General features: G+C 56.7%; 1 protein-coding gene across 3 annotated transcripts; it reads left to right on the top strand.

Moving 5' to 3' along the window:
* Positions 1 to 5,713: 5,713 nt before the first annotated feature.
* LOC116832550 (uncharacterized) lies at positions 5,714 to 16,934 on the top strand. Of its 3 annotated transcripts, none has more exons than XM_032793354.2 (2): positions 5,714 to 5,804; positions 14,157 to 16,933. In XM_032793354.2, the coding sequence occupies exons 1-2, from the start codon at positions 5,786 to 5,788 to the stop codon at positions 15,413 to 15,415; spliced, it is 1,278 nt and encodes a 425-aa protein (XP_032649245.1). In that variant the 5' UTR covers positions 5,714 to 5,785; the 3' UTR covers positions 15,416 to 16,933. The 3 variants fall into 3 exon arrangements, with proteins under 3 accessions (XP_032649245.1, XP_032649244.1, XP_032649246.1); XM_032793353.2 differs by lacking the exon at positions 5,714 to 5,804 and adding an exon at positions 9,943 to 10,007 and having other exon boundaries at positions 14,157 to 16,934; XM_032793355.2 differs by lacking the exon at positions 5,714 to 5,804 and adding an exon at positions 10,680 to 10,998 and having other exon boundaries at positions 14,157 to 16,934.
* The last annotated feature ends 512 nt before the right edge of the window (positions 16,935 to 17,446 follow it).

The following is a 17,446-nucleotide window of genomic DNA, read 5'->3' as shown; positions in this document are numbered from 1 at the left end:
TATTCAGATGTATCAACAACCGGCTGGAAGGTGCCCTGGGGAGCGGGGAGGCTGGAACAATTTGTATCGTGAGGGTGCTGAGAGCCATTGAACTAAGCTGTAAGCCCCGTATATGATGGAGACCAATTCCAGCTGGGGGTGTGGCAGCCCCCCTAGTTCCAGCACCTGGGCCTGGTAGGGGTGTTTTCAGAGTTGTATGCTGGACCTGGACTGTGGCCGGGTCGGCCCGGCCCCCATTTCATAACCCACCTTTGCTCTTGCTTCACCAGTTTCCACACATCAGTGCATCGGCCCCAGGGTCAGTGACCATTAGCTCCCTCTGCTGGACACGGTCCACCCCAACCCATGCAGGCCCTTGCGGTTCATCAGCCCCCAAGGCGTAAGGCCAGAACCGTGTTACAATCAGTTTGTGGCAGGAGAGCTGGGACATAACACAGGGGGAAGGGGGGGCCTCACCTGAGCCACAAGCATCAGCAGACTGTGTGACCCAGGCGAAGCCAGCAACAGAAACAAGGGGGAGGGAGAAGGGAGGAGCAAGAGAAATGAGCCTTTGGGCCCAGCTCCACCCTGTCAGCTTCTAGCAGGGCTCATCCAGGGGGCAGTTAAATATCCCAAGGCACAGGTTGAAAGGAGGCAGGGACCAGCTTTTATTTTAGAGTCGGGGGATAGCAAGAAAACAGGAAAGGTGAAGTGTCTGTAAGAGCAAGGGAGCGGGTAAGGGGGGGTGCACCTCCCTGGCATGTCTGGATCCACCCACAGCTGCACTCAGCACTACACTGCCCGCACCTGGTGCATGCAGAATGGCAGCCGGGGCCATCACCAGGGTCACAGGATGTGGTTTCAGCCACTCTGAGCCCCCTGCCAGGCACCTGTTTCCATGGGGAGGACACAGGGCATTCCAGTCCAGGGCTGAGGTTTTCAGGAGGTAGTGCCCTGTCCCAGTGCCCAGCTGTCATGGAGAGAGAAGACCAGGAACCCTTCTGGGTGGGAGGGCAGCCTACAGAATGAGGGTAGTACCCTGACTCATGCAGCGCTTTTCGTTCCCGGAGCTCAGCATCCCTTGCAAAGTTGGGGCAGGATCACTATCCCCCTTCTACAGCTGGGGTGTGAGTTCTTCTGAGCCACCCAGCGACAGAGCTGGGAATGGCTGATCAGGTAGAGTAGAGGGGTGGGCATCACCCCTGGATACAGCATCAGTGAGGCCATTACTGGCTGCTGCGTCCAGCTCTGGTGTTCGCACTCCAGGAAGGATGGTAACCAGTTGGAGAGGGGTCAGGAAAGAGCTACAAGGACAATCTGAGTCTGGAAAACCTCTCTTTCAAGGGGGTCTGAAGAAACTCAATCTAATCTAAAAAAAAAATCAAGAGGGGACTTGCTCATGATCTACAAGTATCTCAGAGGGGAGGCGATTTCTGAGACAGCCACGGGCTCTTTAACCTCGCAGGAAAAGGCAGAACGAGATCCAGTGGCTGGAAGCTGAAGCTAGGCAAATTCAGACTAGAAATAAGGCCTGATTCCTAACAGTGATGGTAATTAACCATCAGAACAGCTGACCTAGGGGTGGGGAGGAGTCTCTGTCATTTTAATTCTTTAAATCAGGCCCAGATATTGTTCTAAAAGAGCCGCGATAGCTCAGCCACATGTCGCGCGCTTGATGCAGGGATTGCCGGGCGAGGCTCTAAGCTCTGTGTTGTCAAGGAGGTCAGACCAGATGATCCGAATGGTCCTTTCTGGCCTTAAACTCTAGCAATACCCAGGATCTGGAGTCGCAGCCAGGCTCTAACCACTCGGCCACATTTGCAGGGCTGTGAGGAAGGCCTCTATGCTTCCAGCACCGAGTATTGCATAGCAAAAGCCGTCCATTGGCAGCCCTTATCTGGTCCCCTTCTCCATAATATCTGAGGCCCCGGCAGGGAGGGCAGGGCTATGACCTCTTTGTACAGATGGAGAACAGAGACTAAGGGACATTCCCTGGGTCACACAGGAAGACGGTAGCAGAGCAGGGACTTGAAACCAGGTTTCCCACAGTAGTGCCCTACCTAATGCACCACCCTTCCTCTCTGCACCCTCTTCTTGTAACCTTCAAACGCTCGTTCTCTGCATCACACCCAGTAAGGAACTGTGGCTGTTTCTGTTTCACCCGCTCTGAAATCCCCAGTCAAGAGAACGCTCGCTCGCTCGGCCTTTGGTTGCTATGGAGTTTGTTTTGTTTGCTGCCTGCTGCAGACAGAGCCCGGCTGCCTTTTTGCAAGGCCTGTTGCTCATCTGCTACCACCAGCTCTTGCTGCTGACCCACCTGAGCTCCCGAGGCGATGGATCGGATGTGTCGGCAGTGCCTCGTGGGGACAGTCACGGGGTCATTCAGGCAACAGAACAGGCAGGTGGGGTCTAGTTCAGTGGACTCCTTACAGTAATGAAACCCTGTCACTTTTCAAATATGAGTTAAAAGCTGTTTCAAGACCGGGGTCTCCCTGCCAATATCTGTGGCTTGACAACCACATTTTCCTGTTTTTTAAAGGTGTTTTTCTCTCCCTCACTGCTGTGAAAAAGAACCATACAGACAAGATGGGAAACTGACAAACCACCTGCCTCTGCAAAGGAAACCGTGAAACTGATTAGCCCCAACATGTGGCCAGTGCACAAAGCTAATGCACTGGAGAACTGAGAGATTCTGCCCCCGCCCCCAACCTCTTTCAGTTATAGTGATCTTAGCTGTCACCTGTAGCAGCAGTAAGGGGGAAGCCATGGACCATGGCCCCACTGCGATAGGTGGTGCACACACGGAACAAAATCTCCAGGTACTGCACCTTTTTAATGGTCACATTCCTTTAATCGTAAAAAGCTCAAAAGACGAACAAACCAGTGTAAGTGCTAAATACTATTACAACTTGCAGGGGTACCTCACATACGTCAAATAAATAAACCCTTTAAAATATTGGCCCCTACTTCCTTTTGTCTTAAATGATGAGCCATAACAACCTCTTAGCGCATAGTAAGGCACAGTTTATTCCAGGCATGTACTGTGATCTCTGGAATGCTTAATAGGTGCTTAGGAGGCAGAGCGCTTGAAGAAAAGGCCATAGGAGCATTCAGCTCACACCAAGCCTCCTCAGGCTTCTGGAAACATTTAGCTTGCACTGAGCCTGCTCAGACACAGTTCTCATGTTAGGCCGGGTGTCCACTTGAAAGTTTTGCTAGCATGCAGTGCTGGTTGGGTACCATTGTTTTTATGAGGTAGCTGGGCTAGCAAAAGCCCTCATGTAGACGCAGTTATACTGGCAAAAACCTGCTTTTGTCCAATTTCAAACTGGGATGAGCTGTGCCGACAAAAGCTCCTTTTTGCTGGTATAACTGTGTCTACACTAGCAGGATCTGGAAGGTGCAGACAAGGCCTGTGAGTACAGTCAGACCCACACCAATATTATATGGGCTCCATCACACACTCACTCCCCTCCTAGTCAACCGAGGTCTGATTCCCTCCAGTCTTGCACAGTCACTTACATATGTGCAAAGTGGGTGTCAAATGCTCCTGGTTTGAGGCACAAGCTTTGCACAGGTTTAAAGGATGGTTTAAAGGTTCAGGGCACTGGGGCACCCTGAGCCTCGGTTTACCGAGCTGTACAGTCATTTTTATCTGCCTCCACCCAGAGTCATGGTGGGAATCAACATTTTATTACTTGCTGGAGCAAGGATTTATTTGTTATTACGTATTAATAATCTTCCTTACTGTTCTGCTTTGTTTCCTCAACCTGGGGTGCTTTTACCTCTCCAGTTCAAGTGCTCCTGGGCTTTTGCTTATACTGGAAAAAAGAACATTCACAACAGACACAGTGGGAGGGAAGGATTTTTCATCTGTTTAGTCCCGATCCTGCAAGCGTTTACATTCACATTTAACTTTCCCCACAGGAGTTAGGCCCAGATCCTCACAAGGATTGAGATGCCTAACTCTCTTCACTCAGCACCTAAATACCACTGAGGCTTTAGTCTCACTGAACTCAACAGAAATACTTGTGTACATCAAGTTAAGCAAGTGGGTGTTTGCAGGATCAGGGCCACAGACAGAAGGACGCCCCTTGGGTCAGCAGCCAGTCAGATCCTGCCCCCCTGCAATTCCCAGAACCAGGAATGGAGGGAACTAGAGATGGAGAAACCCCCTCGGAGCTCCTCCTGGCCCTACAGTGCAATTCCAAGTGCTCTGTCCAGCTGGTCTATCCCAAGTGATGGAGTCCCAGCCACGCCCTCCCCCAGGGCCGCGACTGCCACACCCCAAACCCCATCGTAAGTTCCCCTGCTGTTCCCCCCCAACACCATCGTTCCTAGTTACGGCCCTTTGCACAGGAGCACCGGTGTACACAGAAATGGCAGTGGGGCCCCAGGGTTTAATTAGCCTCCCCAGGGCAGATTCTCTCCAGGGTTCCGGTTTTTCACAGCCCCCCTCAGTCATGGAGTTGTGCACATTGCCTGGGCTGGTGTCTCCAGGCTCTGGGTGGGTTCCCACTGAAGGTGAAATAGACCCACAGAGACACACACAGCTGCTTCCCATCACCCACAGGGTGGAGGGATTTTAGCCAGATGCCTAGCAGGGCCACAGGTGCTGGAGGGAGAGAGGCTGGAGAGTTGGGGGACTAGAGGCTGAAGTTGAGGAATTCCGGTAGCTGGGGGGGGGAGGCAGAGGTTGGGGGCTGGAAGAGGAGAATGCTGGGGGCTAGGAAGAAAGAAGGTGCAGGATATCAGAGGACTGAAAAAGGAGGGTGGTGGGGCTGTGGATTAGGGATGGGGCTGGATATGGAGGGGCTGGGGAACCAGAGGAAGACTGCATACTGGGGGGCTGCAAAAGGGGGTGCTGGGGAATGAGGGGTGGATATGGGGGCTGGAGAGGGGAAGGGGACAGAGAGGGGAGGCTGGGAAGGAGAATGGGGGCTGGAGATGGGAGGCGGGGAAGGGGCTGGAGAGAAGGGGCTGGAGATGGGAGGCTGGGAAGGGGAAGGGGAAAGGGCTGGAGGGAAGGGGAGTGGGGAGAATGGGCTGGAGATGGGAGGCTGGGAAGGGGAAAGGGCTGGAGGGAAGGGGAGTGGGGAGAAGGGAGGCTGGGAAGGGGAAGGGGCTGGAGTGAGGGGGAGTGGGGAGAAGGGGCTGGAGATGGGAGGCGGGGAAGGGGAAAGGGCTGGAGGGAAGGGAAGTGGGGAGAAGGGGCTGGAGATGGGAGGCTGGGAAGGGGAGTGAGGAGAAGGGGCTGGAGATGGGAGACTGGGAAGGGGAAGGGGCTGGAGTGAGGGGGAGTGGGGAGAAGGGGCTGGAGATGGGAGGCGGGAAAGGGCTGGAGGGAAGGGAAGTGGGGAGAAGGGGCTGGAGTTGGGAGGCTGGGAAGGGGAGTGAGGAGAAGGGGCTGGAGATGGGAGGCTGGGAAGGGGAAAGGGCAGGAGAGTGGGGAGAAGGGGCTGGAGATGGGAGGCAGGGAAGGGGAAAGGGCAGGAGGGAAGGGGAGTGGGGAGAAGGGGCTGGAGATGGGAGGCTGGGAAGGGGAAGGGGCTGGAGTGAAGGGGGAGGCTGGGAAGGGACAGGGGCTGGAGTGAACGGCTGGAGAGGAGAAGGGAACCAGCTCTGAGGCACCGGCCTGGGAAATCCCGGAGGGCGTGGAGTTACTTGCCTCTGTTCCGCAGGCGGCCCGAGCCCAGGCGGAGCCACACCCCGGGAGGGCCGGCCAGAGCGAGCGCGGAGCGCAGCCCGGCATGGACACCTGAGACGGGGCCCCGCCGCTCGGCTCCCGGAGAGCCCCCGCGGGAGGATGGGACCCGCCGCGGGAGGTGAGTGAGGGCCGCCCGGGGGCTCTGCCCCGGGACCGGGGTCCGCCTCCCTGCAGCCCCTCTGCGCCGCCCGCCCATCGCCACCCGGCCTGCCCGGGGACTACGCGCCCCCCTGTGCTCCGTGGGCGCGGAGCGGACTGGCCCGGCCCTGGCCCGCTGCCGGGGAGCGGGTGCGCTCGGGCTTGGCTGGGTCCGTGATCCGGGCTTTCCAGGGACAGGGGCCTGCGTGTTCCCTGGGCTCCATTCACACGGGACGGCGAGGGCAGGGGCCACCTGGTCCCTCCAGCAGCCGGGCGCGGAGACCCCTCTCCCCCGTGCCACCCTGGCCGGGACTCCGCTCCCCCGGCCAAAGCCGAGCACCAGCTGCCTTCTCAGCGCGGCCCCTGCCTGGGGAGCTGGGGTGGGTGTCCCTGCGCTTGGGCTGGTGACTCAATAGGGGGCGCTCTTCCTCCGGGGTCAATACCGGCTTCAGGGCCCCATTCTAGCTGGGGGCGGGGGGTATTTTGCTGCTAGGGAGGAGATGAGAAAAAATCGTTCCTGATCATCGGCAGGGTTGAATTTGTGCCAGGGCCTGGCAGTTCAGAGCCCGGCACCTCTGGGCCTGGCAGTTCAGTTATGAAAATAAAAAAAATGGCTTGAGCCCCAGCACCTCTTTCATTACAAGTTAAGCACCATTCGCACTTCTGCCGCTGACTCATTTTGTAACTTTGAGCGAGTCTCCCTAACGTGGGAAGTCTGTTAATTTCCTACGTCACAGGCGGATTTGAAGCTACATTCAGGAATGTTTGTAAAGTGCCTTGAGACCCTTGGGTGGAAGGTGCTGGCGATGTGCAAAGTGCACTGTTGCTGAAAAGGGATGTAGGACTTTGGGGCTGCAAGAATGTAGCTGTCAGAGGCCAAGATTTTCAAAAGTGGCTAGTGATTTTGGGAGCCCAACCTGAAACACTTCAGGGCGCCTATCTAGAGTGACCAGACAGCAAATGTCAAAAATCGGGACACGGGGGGGGGGGATAATAGGAGCCTATATAAGAAAAAGACCCAAAAATCAGGACTGTCTCTATAAAATCCGGACTTCTAGTCACCCTAGGCCTATTTCTGAGGAAGTGCTGAGCACCCGCCTGTGAAAAACTGGCCTCTTCAAAAGAAATTGCAAGTTTGGCTGCCCAAATCACTAGTCCAGCAGTTCCCAAAGTGTGCTACCAGCAGATGGGGTGGCGGTGACACCTCGTGTATGTAGGATGCCATTTTGTGACCTCGCACGCACCATCCATGTGAGACCACAGTGCACGGACGAGACCATTCTGCTCTACAAAATGGCACCTTCCATGCTGTCTGGGGTCTTGGGAGGAAATAATGAATTACAACAGAGTCGTGCTGGTAAAAAGTTTGGGCTGGCCTTACGGGTGGGTGACTGTCCAGGGCACTGTGGTCAAGAGGCAAGAAATAGGGCAGGCCTGGGGACCGAGGCCACAGAAAGAAGCTTGGGGCAATGTGCGGGGAAGGCAGCAGAGCCTGGGGGCAATGAGAAGTCCAGGGAGCCAGCAGGGGCCGGGGAGCTGGAGAGCCAGGGGCACCATTTCCCCTAAGGCCGGCTCTGAACCCCTGGCCTGGTCACTGCTGAAAACCTTCCCCAGTGTCTGTGAAATCTGACTCTAGCCGGGTGACAGCCTTAATGATTTTTCATATACACCCATGCACAAGTCGGGCAAACGCTGCTCTCAGTTACTCTGGTGCAAACCCAGGATCCGTGTATTCTCTAGAGCCCTTGTGACAATGAGTGCGCGCCTGGGGTGGAAGGGGATGCAGTGAAAAGTAAGTGCAAAAAGTGCTTTCCTCAGCTCAGAGACCAGGCCCCCCGGGATCCGACAGGAGCAGCAGTGCAGCATGCTGTAACCAGCCAAGGGGAACGGGCTGCGGAAGGGGCCGGTTCTGCAGTTGCACATAGTGAGTGGGAGTTCCAGTTGGTGCTTCAGAGGCAGGGAAGGTACCGTGAGTCGGCTCCACTCCCCCTGCTCTGGCCGTGCCGGCTGGCTGTGTCAGGTAGCAGTGGCACACAGCCCCATATGGGGCCTACAGAGACAGAAGGGAACGTGAACAGAGCAGGAGTTGTGCTGATCACCATGAGCTGGGGTCCAGCTGCACTCGGGTTGGATACTCCGTTGCTGCTGCACTCTTCCCTGCTGTGTCAGCGAGCTGCTTGTAGCTGCTGCCATCCACGACCCTGCTGGGGCTGTGTGCCATTCTGTGCCACGCAGAGGGGGAAGAGTTGAATTGGCAGGGGTGTCACTGGGCTCTGGGAGAGGGGATAGCAGTTCCAGGCTTCTCATGGGCAGGGCTCAGAGAGGAACCAAAACTAGGTGCGGGGACTCGGTGAAAGCTGCTGAGCAGGCTGAGCTGCCACTCGGCATTGCAGAAAATCAGGTGAGGGCTGCCCAGATGGTCTGACTAGATCCTCAGTAACAAGCACCTTTCGCCCGTCCATTTCCCTGCGGTATCCTGTTCATTCTAAAGCCTTCCTTCGGGAGGTCTGCTTTGTGTCAGCAGTGAAATGAGTTTGGAGGCCTCAGCCGAGCGATTCATGGTGGGACACAGCTCCCCCGCCGTGTAACGCAGTCTCCCTTGAGTGAATTGGGGATGAGGGGATGTGAGTTAAGGCTGAAGTTTGTTGGTGATAACTGCTTGGAAAGCCGCAGCGCCAGCCTCTGCCATGCCCGGGTCCCAGCTGCACAGAGCTCATGTTTCGGACAGTTGCAGAAAACCAATCTTTCTAGGCGGGGCCAGTGTGCAGTTGGCATCCCAGGGGCCAGGCTTGGATCTGTCGGCTGAGCGGCATGACCAGTCCACTGCCGGCACAGCGTCCCGTTCAGGTGATCAAAGCCAGCGCTTGGCCCTGGGCCATTGCCTGGGGACAGGCCTCGCCAAAGCATAACAGTGTCACTATAGCAAACAGAAAGCCAGTGCGAGGAAAGGGACCTGCCTCGTGGCTGAGAGGGATTCCAGCACTGCCGCTGGCTCTCCCCTCCCCTCCCCTCCCCTCTCGGGAAAGCTCCTCGCCTTGAAAAGCTGCTAACAGGCTGCTCGGAGCCCCACGTTTCCTGGGAGAGCCTCAGTTTTGACAGATTTGTACCACAGCCTGTTAGATCCAGCCCAGAGAGGAAGAGAGCAGCACTGGGCCATGGGGCCTGGTTCTCTTACGGGGCAGGACAGGGCAGGGAAAACACACCAGGAAGGCAGCTCAGGGGCCCCTTTCAGAGCCCATCCCCACGGCTGCTTTCAGTGTGAATTTCCGGCCGGTGAAAGCTGCTCTGCTGGCAGCCTGAGGCTCTCGGTGTATCCACGGCCAGGTACAGCCGGGGCATCGGCAGTGGGCTCCCGCCAGCCGCGACAGCGTCGGTCGCTCTCCTTGGCCTTTTGCTGGGGCTACCAGCGTGGGGTGGGGGAGTTATTGCCAATTGGCTTTGCTGGATTGGAACAAGCCACCTAGTGGAGAAAGACCCCTGGGGCCCCCGGCCTAAATCCCATGTGCCCCAGCCTCAGGCTCGTCTGGAGTTGGAGGTGAAGGTCTCTGCATCCCATCCTGGTCCCCTGAGCCATCCACCCACCCAGGCACACACACAAAAACACACACCCCTTGTGCACACTGCCTCTTAATTAGCAGAGGGAAAAGTTGCTGAGTAACACACAGTCCCTTGTGAGACCCGCTCACAAGAGTCCTTCCCACAGCTGGGACCAGAGCCCTGTTTTCCCACATCGAACGACCGAGCACTCGCCACCCCGGCTTCCAGAACAGGCCTGCTCAGGGTTTAAGCTGTAAGAGGCTCTTGGTTAAAAACCAGGCCTGGGTCTTTAAGGAGAGCAGGGCGGAGAGGTAAAGCCGACGTCATGGGCAGCGGCTAGGAAGGGCCCAGGGAGTGTCTGGCTGAGCAGGAGTTCCGCTGGGGATGGTGTGGCTGATAAGCAGAGATTGTTCATTGTTCCACTCTTGCTCAGACCAGCTGACGGTAACCGGAACACGGGCCAAAGTGCTGCCGTTTCCTGTCCCGCACAATGGCAGGGAACGGAGCCCGGGGCCCTGTAATGTCTCCAGCATACAGTATTATTCCTATGCATGTTACCATAGCATCTAGGACTGGGACCTCGTGGTGCTAGGAGGTGTACAGACGCAGAGCAAAGAGATGGCCCCTGCCCCAGAGAGCTTACAATGTAAGACAAGAGACATCAGGTGAGGTACAAGTGAACAAAGGAAACACTGGCCAGTGTGACAGGCAGGGCTCCCTGCACACCAGCAAATTAGCTGTCGTCCGGAGGCATCATGGCAATGGCAAGCTGGGAGGGATCTAAAGGGGGAGAATGAGTTTGTTTTGCAAATGTTCCCAGGGAGCTCCTCCTAAGCACAGGGTGAGGGGGCAGCCTGAGGGAAATCCCAGGTCCTCATGTGAACGCTTGCTTGTATGGGCAGCCACTCTGCTGAGGGCCTGGAGACACAGGCCGGGATGTGTAGCAGAGACATTATGCATGGACCTGCCATCATCCCTCCGCCTGTTGTGCCTTGGGGCGGCCAGGGCCAGGGTCTCTGAGCCTTGCCATAAGGAGGCATCATGGCAGAGAGTCAAGGGGGAGGGAATGAGAACTGAGGGAGGCGCAAAGGGAGAAGAGAAGCGCCCGGAGCGGACGGAGAGAAAGAAGGGGTGAGAGATGACTGCAGGGTGGGGGTGGGGGGGAGAGTCAGGTGTGGAACCAGGACCGCTAGGTAGAATCACTGACCCACCAGCCTGGGGAGTCTTGGATTTGGGGGTGACGTGGTGGGGTCTCTGATAACCTCACTGCTGAGGGCCATCCTGGTGTGGCCTGGAGGAAAGAGAGCTAGGGAGAGAGGAAACAGTGACCCTGGCTAGGGGCTCGTGTTACCTTCAGCACCGCAGCTGTGGCGGGTCTTTGTCTCCAGCCCTCGGACTGAACCCTGGCCCCAGCTGTGCTGCTGGCTCCGGAGAATGTGCGGATGCACCGCAGGTCCTGCTGCCTGGGGCTTTGATTCCCAAGGATCTCCCTCCTCGCCCTCCAGCCGTTCGGCTCCTGAGCCTTTCCTGCATCTCGGGCATTGTAAAGCATTCGGACACTTCCCTCGGCACGTTCTCCCCCAGAGCCCAGCCTGATAGCTCAGAGAACTGAAGACCTGCTTCTCCTCAGGACATGGGTAGCGACAGAAGGCGCTTTCCACACACACCTCTGCCAGCCAACCTCGACCCTGACCCGACGGGGGAGTTCAGGCTCCTGGGCACTGGACTAACACCCACCAACCTGTTCTGCCCAAGCTGCTGACCAGTCACCAGGAGGTACTGATGCCCAGGTGCTGGTATCTGGGCAGGACTGATTGGAGCTGGAGGTGGAATCCTGAGTCACCTAAGCCCCCTGAATGCTTCCTCAGTAAATGTCTGACCCCTAAATGGGGAAACAGGCCAGGGCATGGGCCTTCCTAGCCCCACAGCCATCACAATGCACCAGTGGACCCACTAGGTGTCGCCGGTTACTCCAGACGAGGGGACCCAAGCAGCGCCCATATAACTCCGAGCCCTGCATACAGCCGTCTCCTGGGCAGATCGAACCCACTCTCCAGCAGAGACCTGTAGGACTGACCTTTTCTTACCCTGCAGCAATGCTTGCATAGCTTGTCATGCCAGTAAAGCTTCACTGAATTGATTTGTCCTCCATAAAGCCTGGCATCTAGATTTCAACACCCACTACCCCCGCTGCACTGCCGTGGCCCATCAGTACAAAGTCCTGCCCACTGAGTTGGCCGTTCGTCTGTAGCAGGGCGTTCTGGGATAGCTGGGATCCTAACATGCCGTGGGGTGGAAGACAAGGTAGGGTCAGACCTGTCTGCAGTGTTATCGGTCCCAGGATATTGGAGATTCAAGAGGAGTGAGATTATTTCTTTCAAGGGACCAACTGCCTGGTAAGAGGGACAAGCTTTCGAGCTTACCCAGAGCTGTTCTCCGAGTCACTGAGTTCCAACCTGTCAGACTGGAGTCCTGGGTGGCTTTTCATTATACGAGTTTGTTAATTTCTCTGGTCCTGTTGTTGCACATGCAGACAGTGTGACGTCACCTCCGGAGGAGAGTTCACCTGTTCCAGATCCCTGCCCCTACACCCTCGCTCCTGTATGCTGGGGTGCAGGGACCCCCAGTCCAGGATATTCTTGGGGTGCAGACTCCTCTATGCTGTTCTCCATATTGTGCCCCTGGCTCTGCACAGCAAGATCACACTGATTCCACTGTATTGAAGGCCCTCTGCACCAAAGGAAGGGAAGCAGGATTTGCCCCCATAGGCTGCGTGGGGAAGCCCTGGCTGGCTGTCCTTCAGAGAAGTGGCTGTGCTGTATGGAAGTATCCTAGAGAGACGCCTCCAACCACCGATGTGAACGGAAGGGTCTCAGGTCAGCTGGTTCCCTGAAAGAATGGCCATAGCTATGGGAAGGAGTTTGTGTGGCTGCTAGAAGAGGAACAGGCAGATAGCTGGGGCTCTGAATCTTCTGGAGAGGATAGTGGAGGGCATCAAGTCTGAAATCCCTAGACTCCTTGAAACCACAGGTTTCTCTCCCAGCAGGATCTAACTCAGCCTGGCATCTTTCTGCAATGTACTGTGTGTGTGTGGATGAGCCCTTTGAGTCCATTGTCCTGTTGGAGCAGCGTAGACGCCGATGACCCCAGGCCACTGGTCCTAGGAATCTGGATCACTCGCTGGCCAAGTATTGCAGGGTCATGGGTATCCAGTCAATCTCTGTGCCCTAGGGAGGGTGATTCCCACACGCTGCCTTTGTGGTTTGAACAACACACGTCCCTTTCCAGTACGAGAGCTCACATTTGCCCAGCTGTTGCCTGGGGAACTGCTCTCCTCTGGATCAGGTGTAATCAGGGTGTTCCCCAGTGCTCCTGACCACAGAGCTGATTACCTGGTGCAGGTAACTCTTTGCAGAGCAGCAGGGTCTGGCCAGGTCAGAGATAAGGCTCCTACCTGTGTTTGTTTGTGCCAGGGCTGGGCTGCTTCAGAAACTGTATTAGATGCTTGACATTAGCTGCCTGCCAAAACCAGGCTGGGTCTCGTGCGCAGTCAGAGGGAGGTCTTAGGTGGCCACAGCGTGCTGAGGGCAGGTGGTTCCATTCTTGGGAAGGGGCTAGAGCGGGTGGGTGAATTTAGTTAGTGGCTGAAAAAGGAAAGTCCCTCCCAATCAGCCAGTTCCCCCTCACCTCTTCCCCCCTTTCATGCCAGATGCACCTGGGAGATGCTAGTGGGTCACAGATATTTAGGGCTAAGAAGAAGGACAGGGGATCACCCCAACCCCTTCCTCTCCCCTGCTGCAAGATGTTTTAATGTGAGATGCTAAAGGTGGCACAATTTGGAAGATGTGACCAATAGTGTATCCCTCAAATTACCTGTAAGTAGCAATAGTGGCTAAACGTGGGGGGATGCCATCTTTCCAATGACATGTACAAAGGAGGCGCTGAACATTCATTGTTGTTAAAGATCCCATGGCACATTTCAGAAAAGCAGCAGTGTGGGTTGGCCTTTGCTAAGTTCTCATCTGGGTACCTGCACGCTGTTTCCCTGTATTTCGGTTAGGATAGGAGTCTTTTTCACCTCCTAGCTTAAGTTGCTTTGCAGAATTTCTGTACGGTGTGGGGTTCCACCCCAGAGACACCTACATTTCAGGAGTGGGTGAAGTGAAACTTGTACAGATAAAGTTTGGAAAGTTTTTGAAGGGAGAAACTATTCTCCGATAGTTAAATTGATCCATTAAACGCCAACCTGAGCCTGAGAAGGAGCGAGAATTTACCAATGTACATTGCCAAAGAGCCACAATAACACATCAGCAGCCCCTCCATCAGCTCCCCCCTCTTCCCTCGCCTCTCATCCATTGGCAGCCCCACGGATCAGCGCCTCCCTTCCCTCCCCGCACCTCCCAATCAGCTGTTTCGAGGCATGCAGGAGGCTCTGGGGGGAGGAGGAGCGAGGGCACTGCCAGGCTCAGGAGAGGGGGCAGAAAGGGGTGGAGTGGGGGCAGGGCCTGTAGCAGAGCCAGGGGTTGAGCAGTGAGCACTGCCCGGCACATTGGTGAGTTGACGCCTGTAGCTCCAGCCCCGGAGTCAGTGCCTGTACAAGGAGCCGCATATTAACTTCTAAAGAGCCGCATGTGGCTCCAGAGCCCCAGGTTAGCCACCCCTGCATTAAACGGGTCGAACTGCAGGCTTACTCGGTGATCGGTGTTTGCTGTACAAACAATGTTGTGAGTTAGTTACAGACCTCTTTTTACTCAGAACAAATCACTAATCTGTTTTCCTCTCCTCTTTGCTATAGGTCGTGAGCTATGGGCATTCATACTCTGGACTCGACTGTTGCTTGCCACGCGTCTTGCTCTAGGAACTGTGGAAGAAGCCTGCAACTGCAGTACACCCATGGCCTTCTCTGAGTTTCAGGCAGCTCTAGCCCTCCAGACATGCTGTTTGAACTTCACCGGGACTGAAATTGACTCCCTGGACTGGAGCCTCTTTGGTGGAGTAACAGGCCTGAGAGAGATATACCTCTCGCACTGCGGCGTGTTGGACATTGTCAATGCATCCGCTGCGCCCGTCATGCTGGAGATCTTGCACTTGGATCACAATCAGTTGGAAAAGCTTCCAGAAAGTTTCCTAGAAGATGCCCTGCGATTGAGGGTCCTTCGTTTGGATAGCAACAAGCTTCGCAAGCTGCCCAAATCCTTCCTGAGAGCTTCCACTCAAATCCAAGAGATTAACCTTGGCTTCAATGACTTGGCCTCCCTTCCCTCCGGTGTCTTTAAACCCTCTCTCACCAGGCTCAGCCTCACCAACAATAGCTGGGATTGCACCTGCGCCTTGTTCAGTGACCTGGAGAAGTATCCCCGAGAGCCATCCAGCGGGGACATGCAGGGCCCTGTCGTGGTGTGCAGCACCCCAGAGCATTACTGCGGCATGGACATCCGAGATATCCCTAAGCAGGAGCTCTGCCGGGCACACAGCTTGACCGCCCTCTTCATCTGCCTGCCCCTGGTGGTCATTTTAGCCCTGGTCGCCTGGTGCTTTTGCAGGCAGAAGAGAAAGACGGGATACACCCTCAGTCGCAGGCTGGAGTGCCACCTGGCCACAGTGGAGAGGAACAGTGCCAAGGGGCTGGCAGAGCCTCACCACTACATCCAGTGTGAGCTGCCCTCTGCCCCCACCGAGACCGAGAAGAACATGCTGCTGAGGAACCAGATCCTGCTGAAGCCCTCCACCGCCTTGCTGGGGAGCAACAGGGACCTCTACGAAGAGGTGGAAATCAAGCTGGGGGCCTCGGACAATTCTTTTGTGCTGGTCAACGAAGGGAGCCTCAGCCAGGAGACGGGCCCCGAGGGGGCACCGCCGGTGGCGGCAGCAGCACAGGAGCTGGCGGGCAGCGACCCGGAAGCGGAGACAGTGAGCGTGACAGACGTGCTGAAGGACTCGGTGGACCGAGAGAAGCTCTACATGAGCCAGGCAGTGGATTATTACAACCTGGTGCCTGCCATTGAGCTGGAGGACTCCGACCACCAGGAGTACGAGAACATTGACCTGCACTGAGCCTTGGCGAGTGAGGGGCGTCCTGGGAACCTGGGGCCGTATCCTGCCCTTGCTGACACCCAGTGCGCTCCCGGGGGTGGGAGAGGGTGGGAGCTAGTGCAGGATGCAGCTGGAGGGCAGTGAATGGATAGCTTGTCACTCAAATGACCATTGTCATGTCGATCCATTGGACTGGAGCCAGAGCAATTGTACATGAGGTATAAATGTCTGAAAATGACTTAGGCTGGCTCATTGCAGAGCGGGACGTGCTGCCTTCCAAATTCCCCCCTGCCCCCTTTGCCTGTCACAGCCCGTCACACTCCCACCAGGCAGGAGTGTTTAACACTGTCTGTCCCAAATGCGGAGCCTGAGTCTCAGCACCCCATCATAGGCTCCTTTGGCTGCCCACAACTGGCAATCAGGGCCAGCCATCCTTAGCAGGGCTTCGTGCTGCTCCCTGAATGCCCTGGGAAACCAGCCGACCCTCTCAGGTGCGGCGCGGCTCCCCTCCTCCTGACGAGGGGGTCGGCACCGTGGCGGCTGCGTGCCCCGCTCCTGCCAGCCTGGGCACACAGTGGAGGGAGCATGTCGAGGAGCCGCAGCACCTCTTGCTCCACTGCGCGCGCTCCAAGCAGGGGGCACGGAGCCGTCAGCGCGACCCCGCAGGCAGGCGGCAGCCGGAGACAAGTTGCGGGCATGGGGAGCGGGAAGCCCTTGCCTGGCCGAGCCCCAAGAACGAGGTGGTGGCACTGACGGGTTGGATCAGGTTTTGGTCTCCCTCAGGCTTGAAAATTAGACCCAAGCAGGCCTCTGCCAGGTTCCTACCCCTGGCCTGGGGTCTGGGTAGAGGCCAGGGCACTGGTTCTGCTCCTGCCTTCGGGGTGCAGGTCGGGAATATCTCCATCAAAGCCACTGGGGTGACCCGGCAGCAAAACCAGCACGAGTGGGAGGAGAATCAGCCCTGGAAATCCAAGGCTGCGCTGCTGGGGACAGAGCAGGGTCACTGGGGGAAGAGGATAGGGACCCAACGGTGAGGTGTCTTCACAGCCCTTGCTGTCCAGAGACGGGCAGTGCTTCTTCAGAGAGTCGCTGCATTTCCCTGCAGGGCAGAGAGGGAACCGGCCACAGCTCCTGGTACCCCAAACTCAACGGCACTAATATAGAACAGTGCCCTGGGGCACGAGGGTGGCAGCAGAGCTGAGCTCCCAGCTCCTGGCCCTTTAACATCTGGGATGTGAGTCATTTATTGCTGCAGGGACATAAAACGCTGGAAAGATGCAAAGCAGGACAAGCCAGCTCCCCGCTCCCCTTGGCTCAGGCTAAGGAGCTCAGGATTTGGCCCTGCATGTGTTGTTTATGAGGCAGCCGGTCACCACACCCACCCTGCTGCCACAAGAGTCGCTGACATCAGCCCCACATCCTGTGGCTCCAAGGCTCCCTAGGCCTGAGCATGGCAGGAGTGTGGGCTAGTGGCCGGAGCATAGGATTGGGAGCCAGGAACACCACATTCTAATTCGTCTTCTGCCACTTCCTGTCTGGGGGGCTGTGGGCACGTCTACTCCTCTTTGTGCCCCTAGCTGCTTGGTGGGGTAAAACTGACATGGCCCCCGGGGGGCTTCATTCAGCGTGCAGAGCAGAGTGTGAAGCCGAGAAGTGCCAAGCTAAGCAGGCTGGCCCTACTGCTGGGCCACACGGGTGTCGGCCTCAGACAAGGGCCAGATCCAGTCACAACCACCCAGTCCCCAAACCCTTATCTGGCCTCTCTGGCTCATGTTTCCAGGGGCCCCAGTGCAGAGCTGTGTCAGGGCCGTAGGCTGTGTGGGGAGGCAGGCGGCTGGTGAGGGGTATTTTATCCTTGTTGGAGTAATGAGGATCTCCTGGTTTTCCTCCTTTGAACCCCAGCCGCATGCCCATCCCTCCTCGCTGCCACTTCCTTCCCGCCAGCTGTTGGGGACGCAGTGGGATGGGATTCCCAGTGGAGCCACTTCAGGCTGCCATGGAGCCAGCCAGAGGCACGCCCAGAGTTCCCGCCCTGCCCCTGGCACTGAGCGT

This window comes from Chelonoidis abingdonii, chromosome 7, assembly GCF_003597395.2.
Source record: "Chelonoidis abingdonii isolate Lonesome George chromosome 7, CheloAbing_2.0, whole genome shotgun sequence".
Lineage (NCBI taxonomy): Eukaryota > Metazoa > Chordata > Testudines > Testudinidae > Chelonoidis > Chelonoidis abingdonii.
Note: the sequence above shows the minus strand (reverse complement) of the source record. Positions and strands in the feature narration are given on the sequence as shown.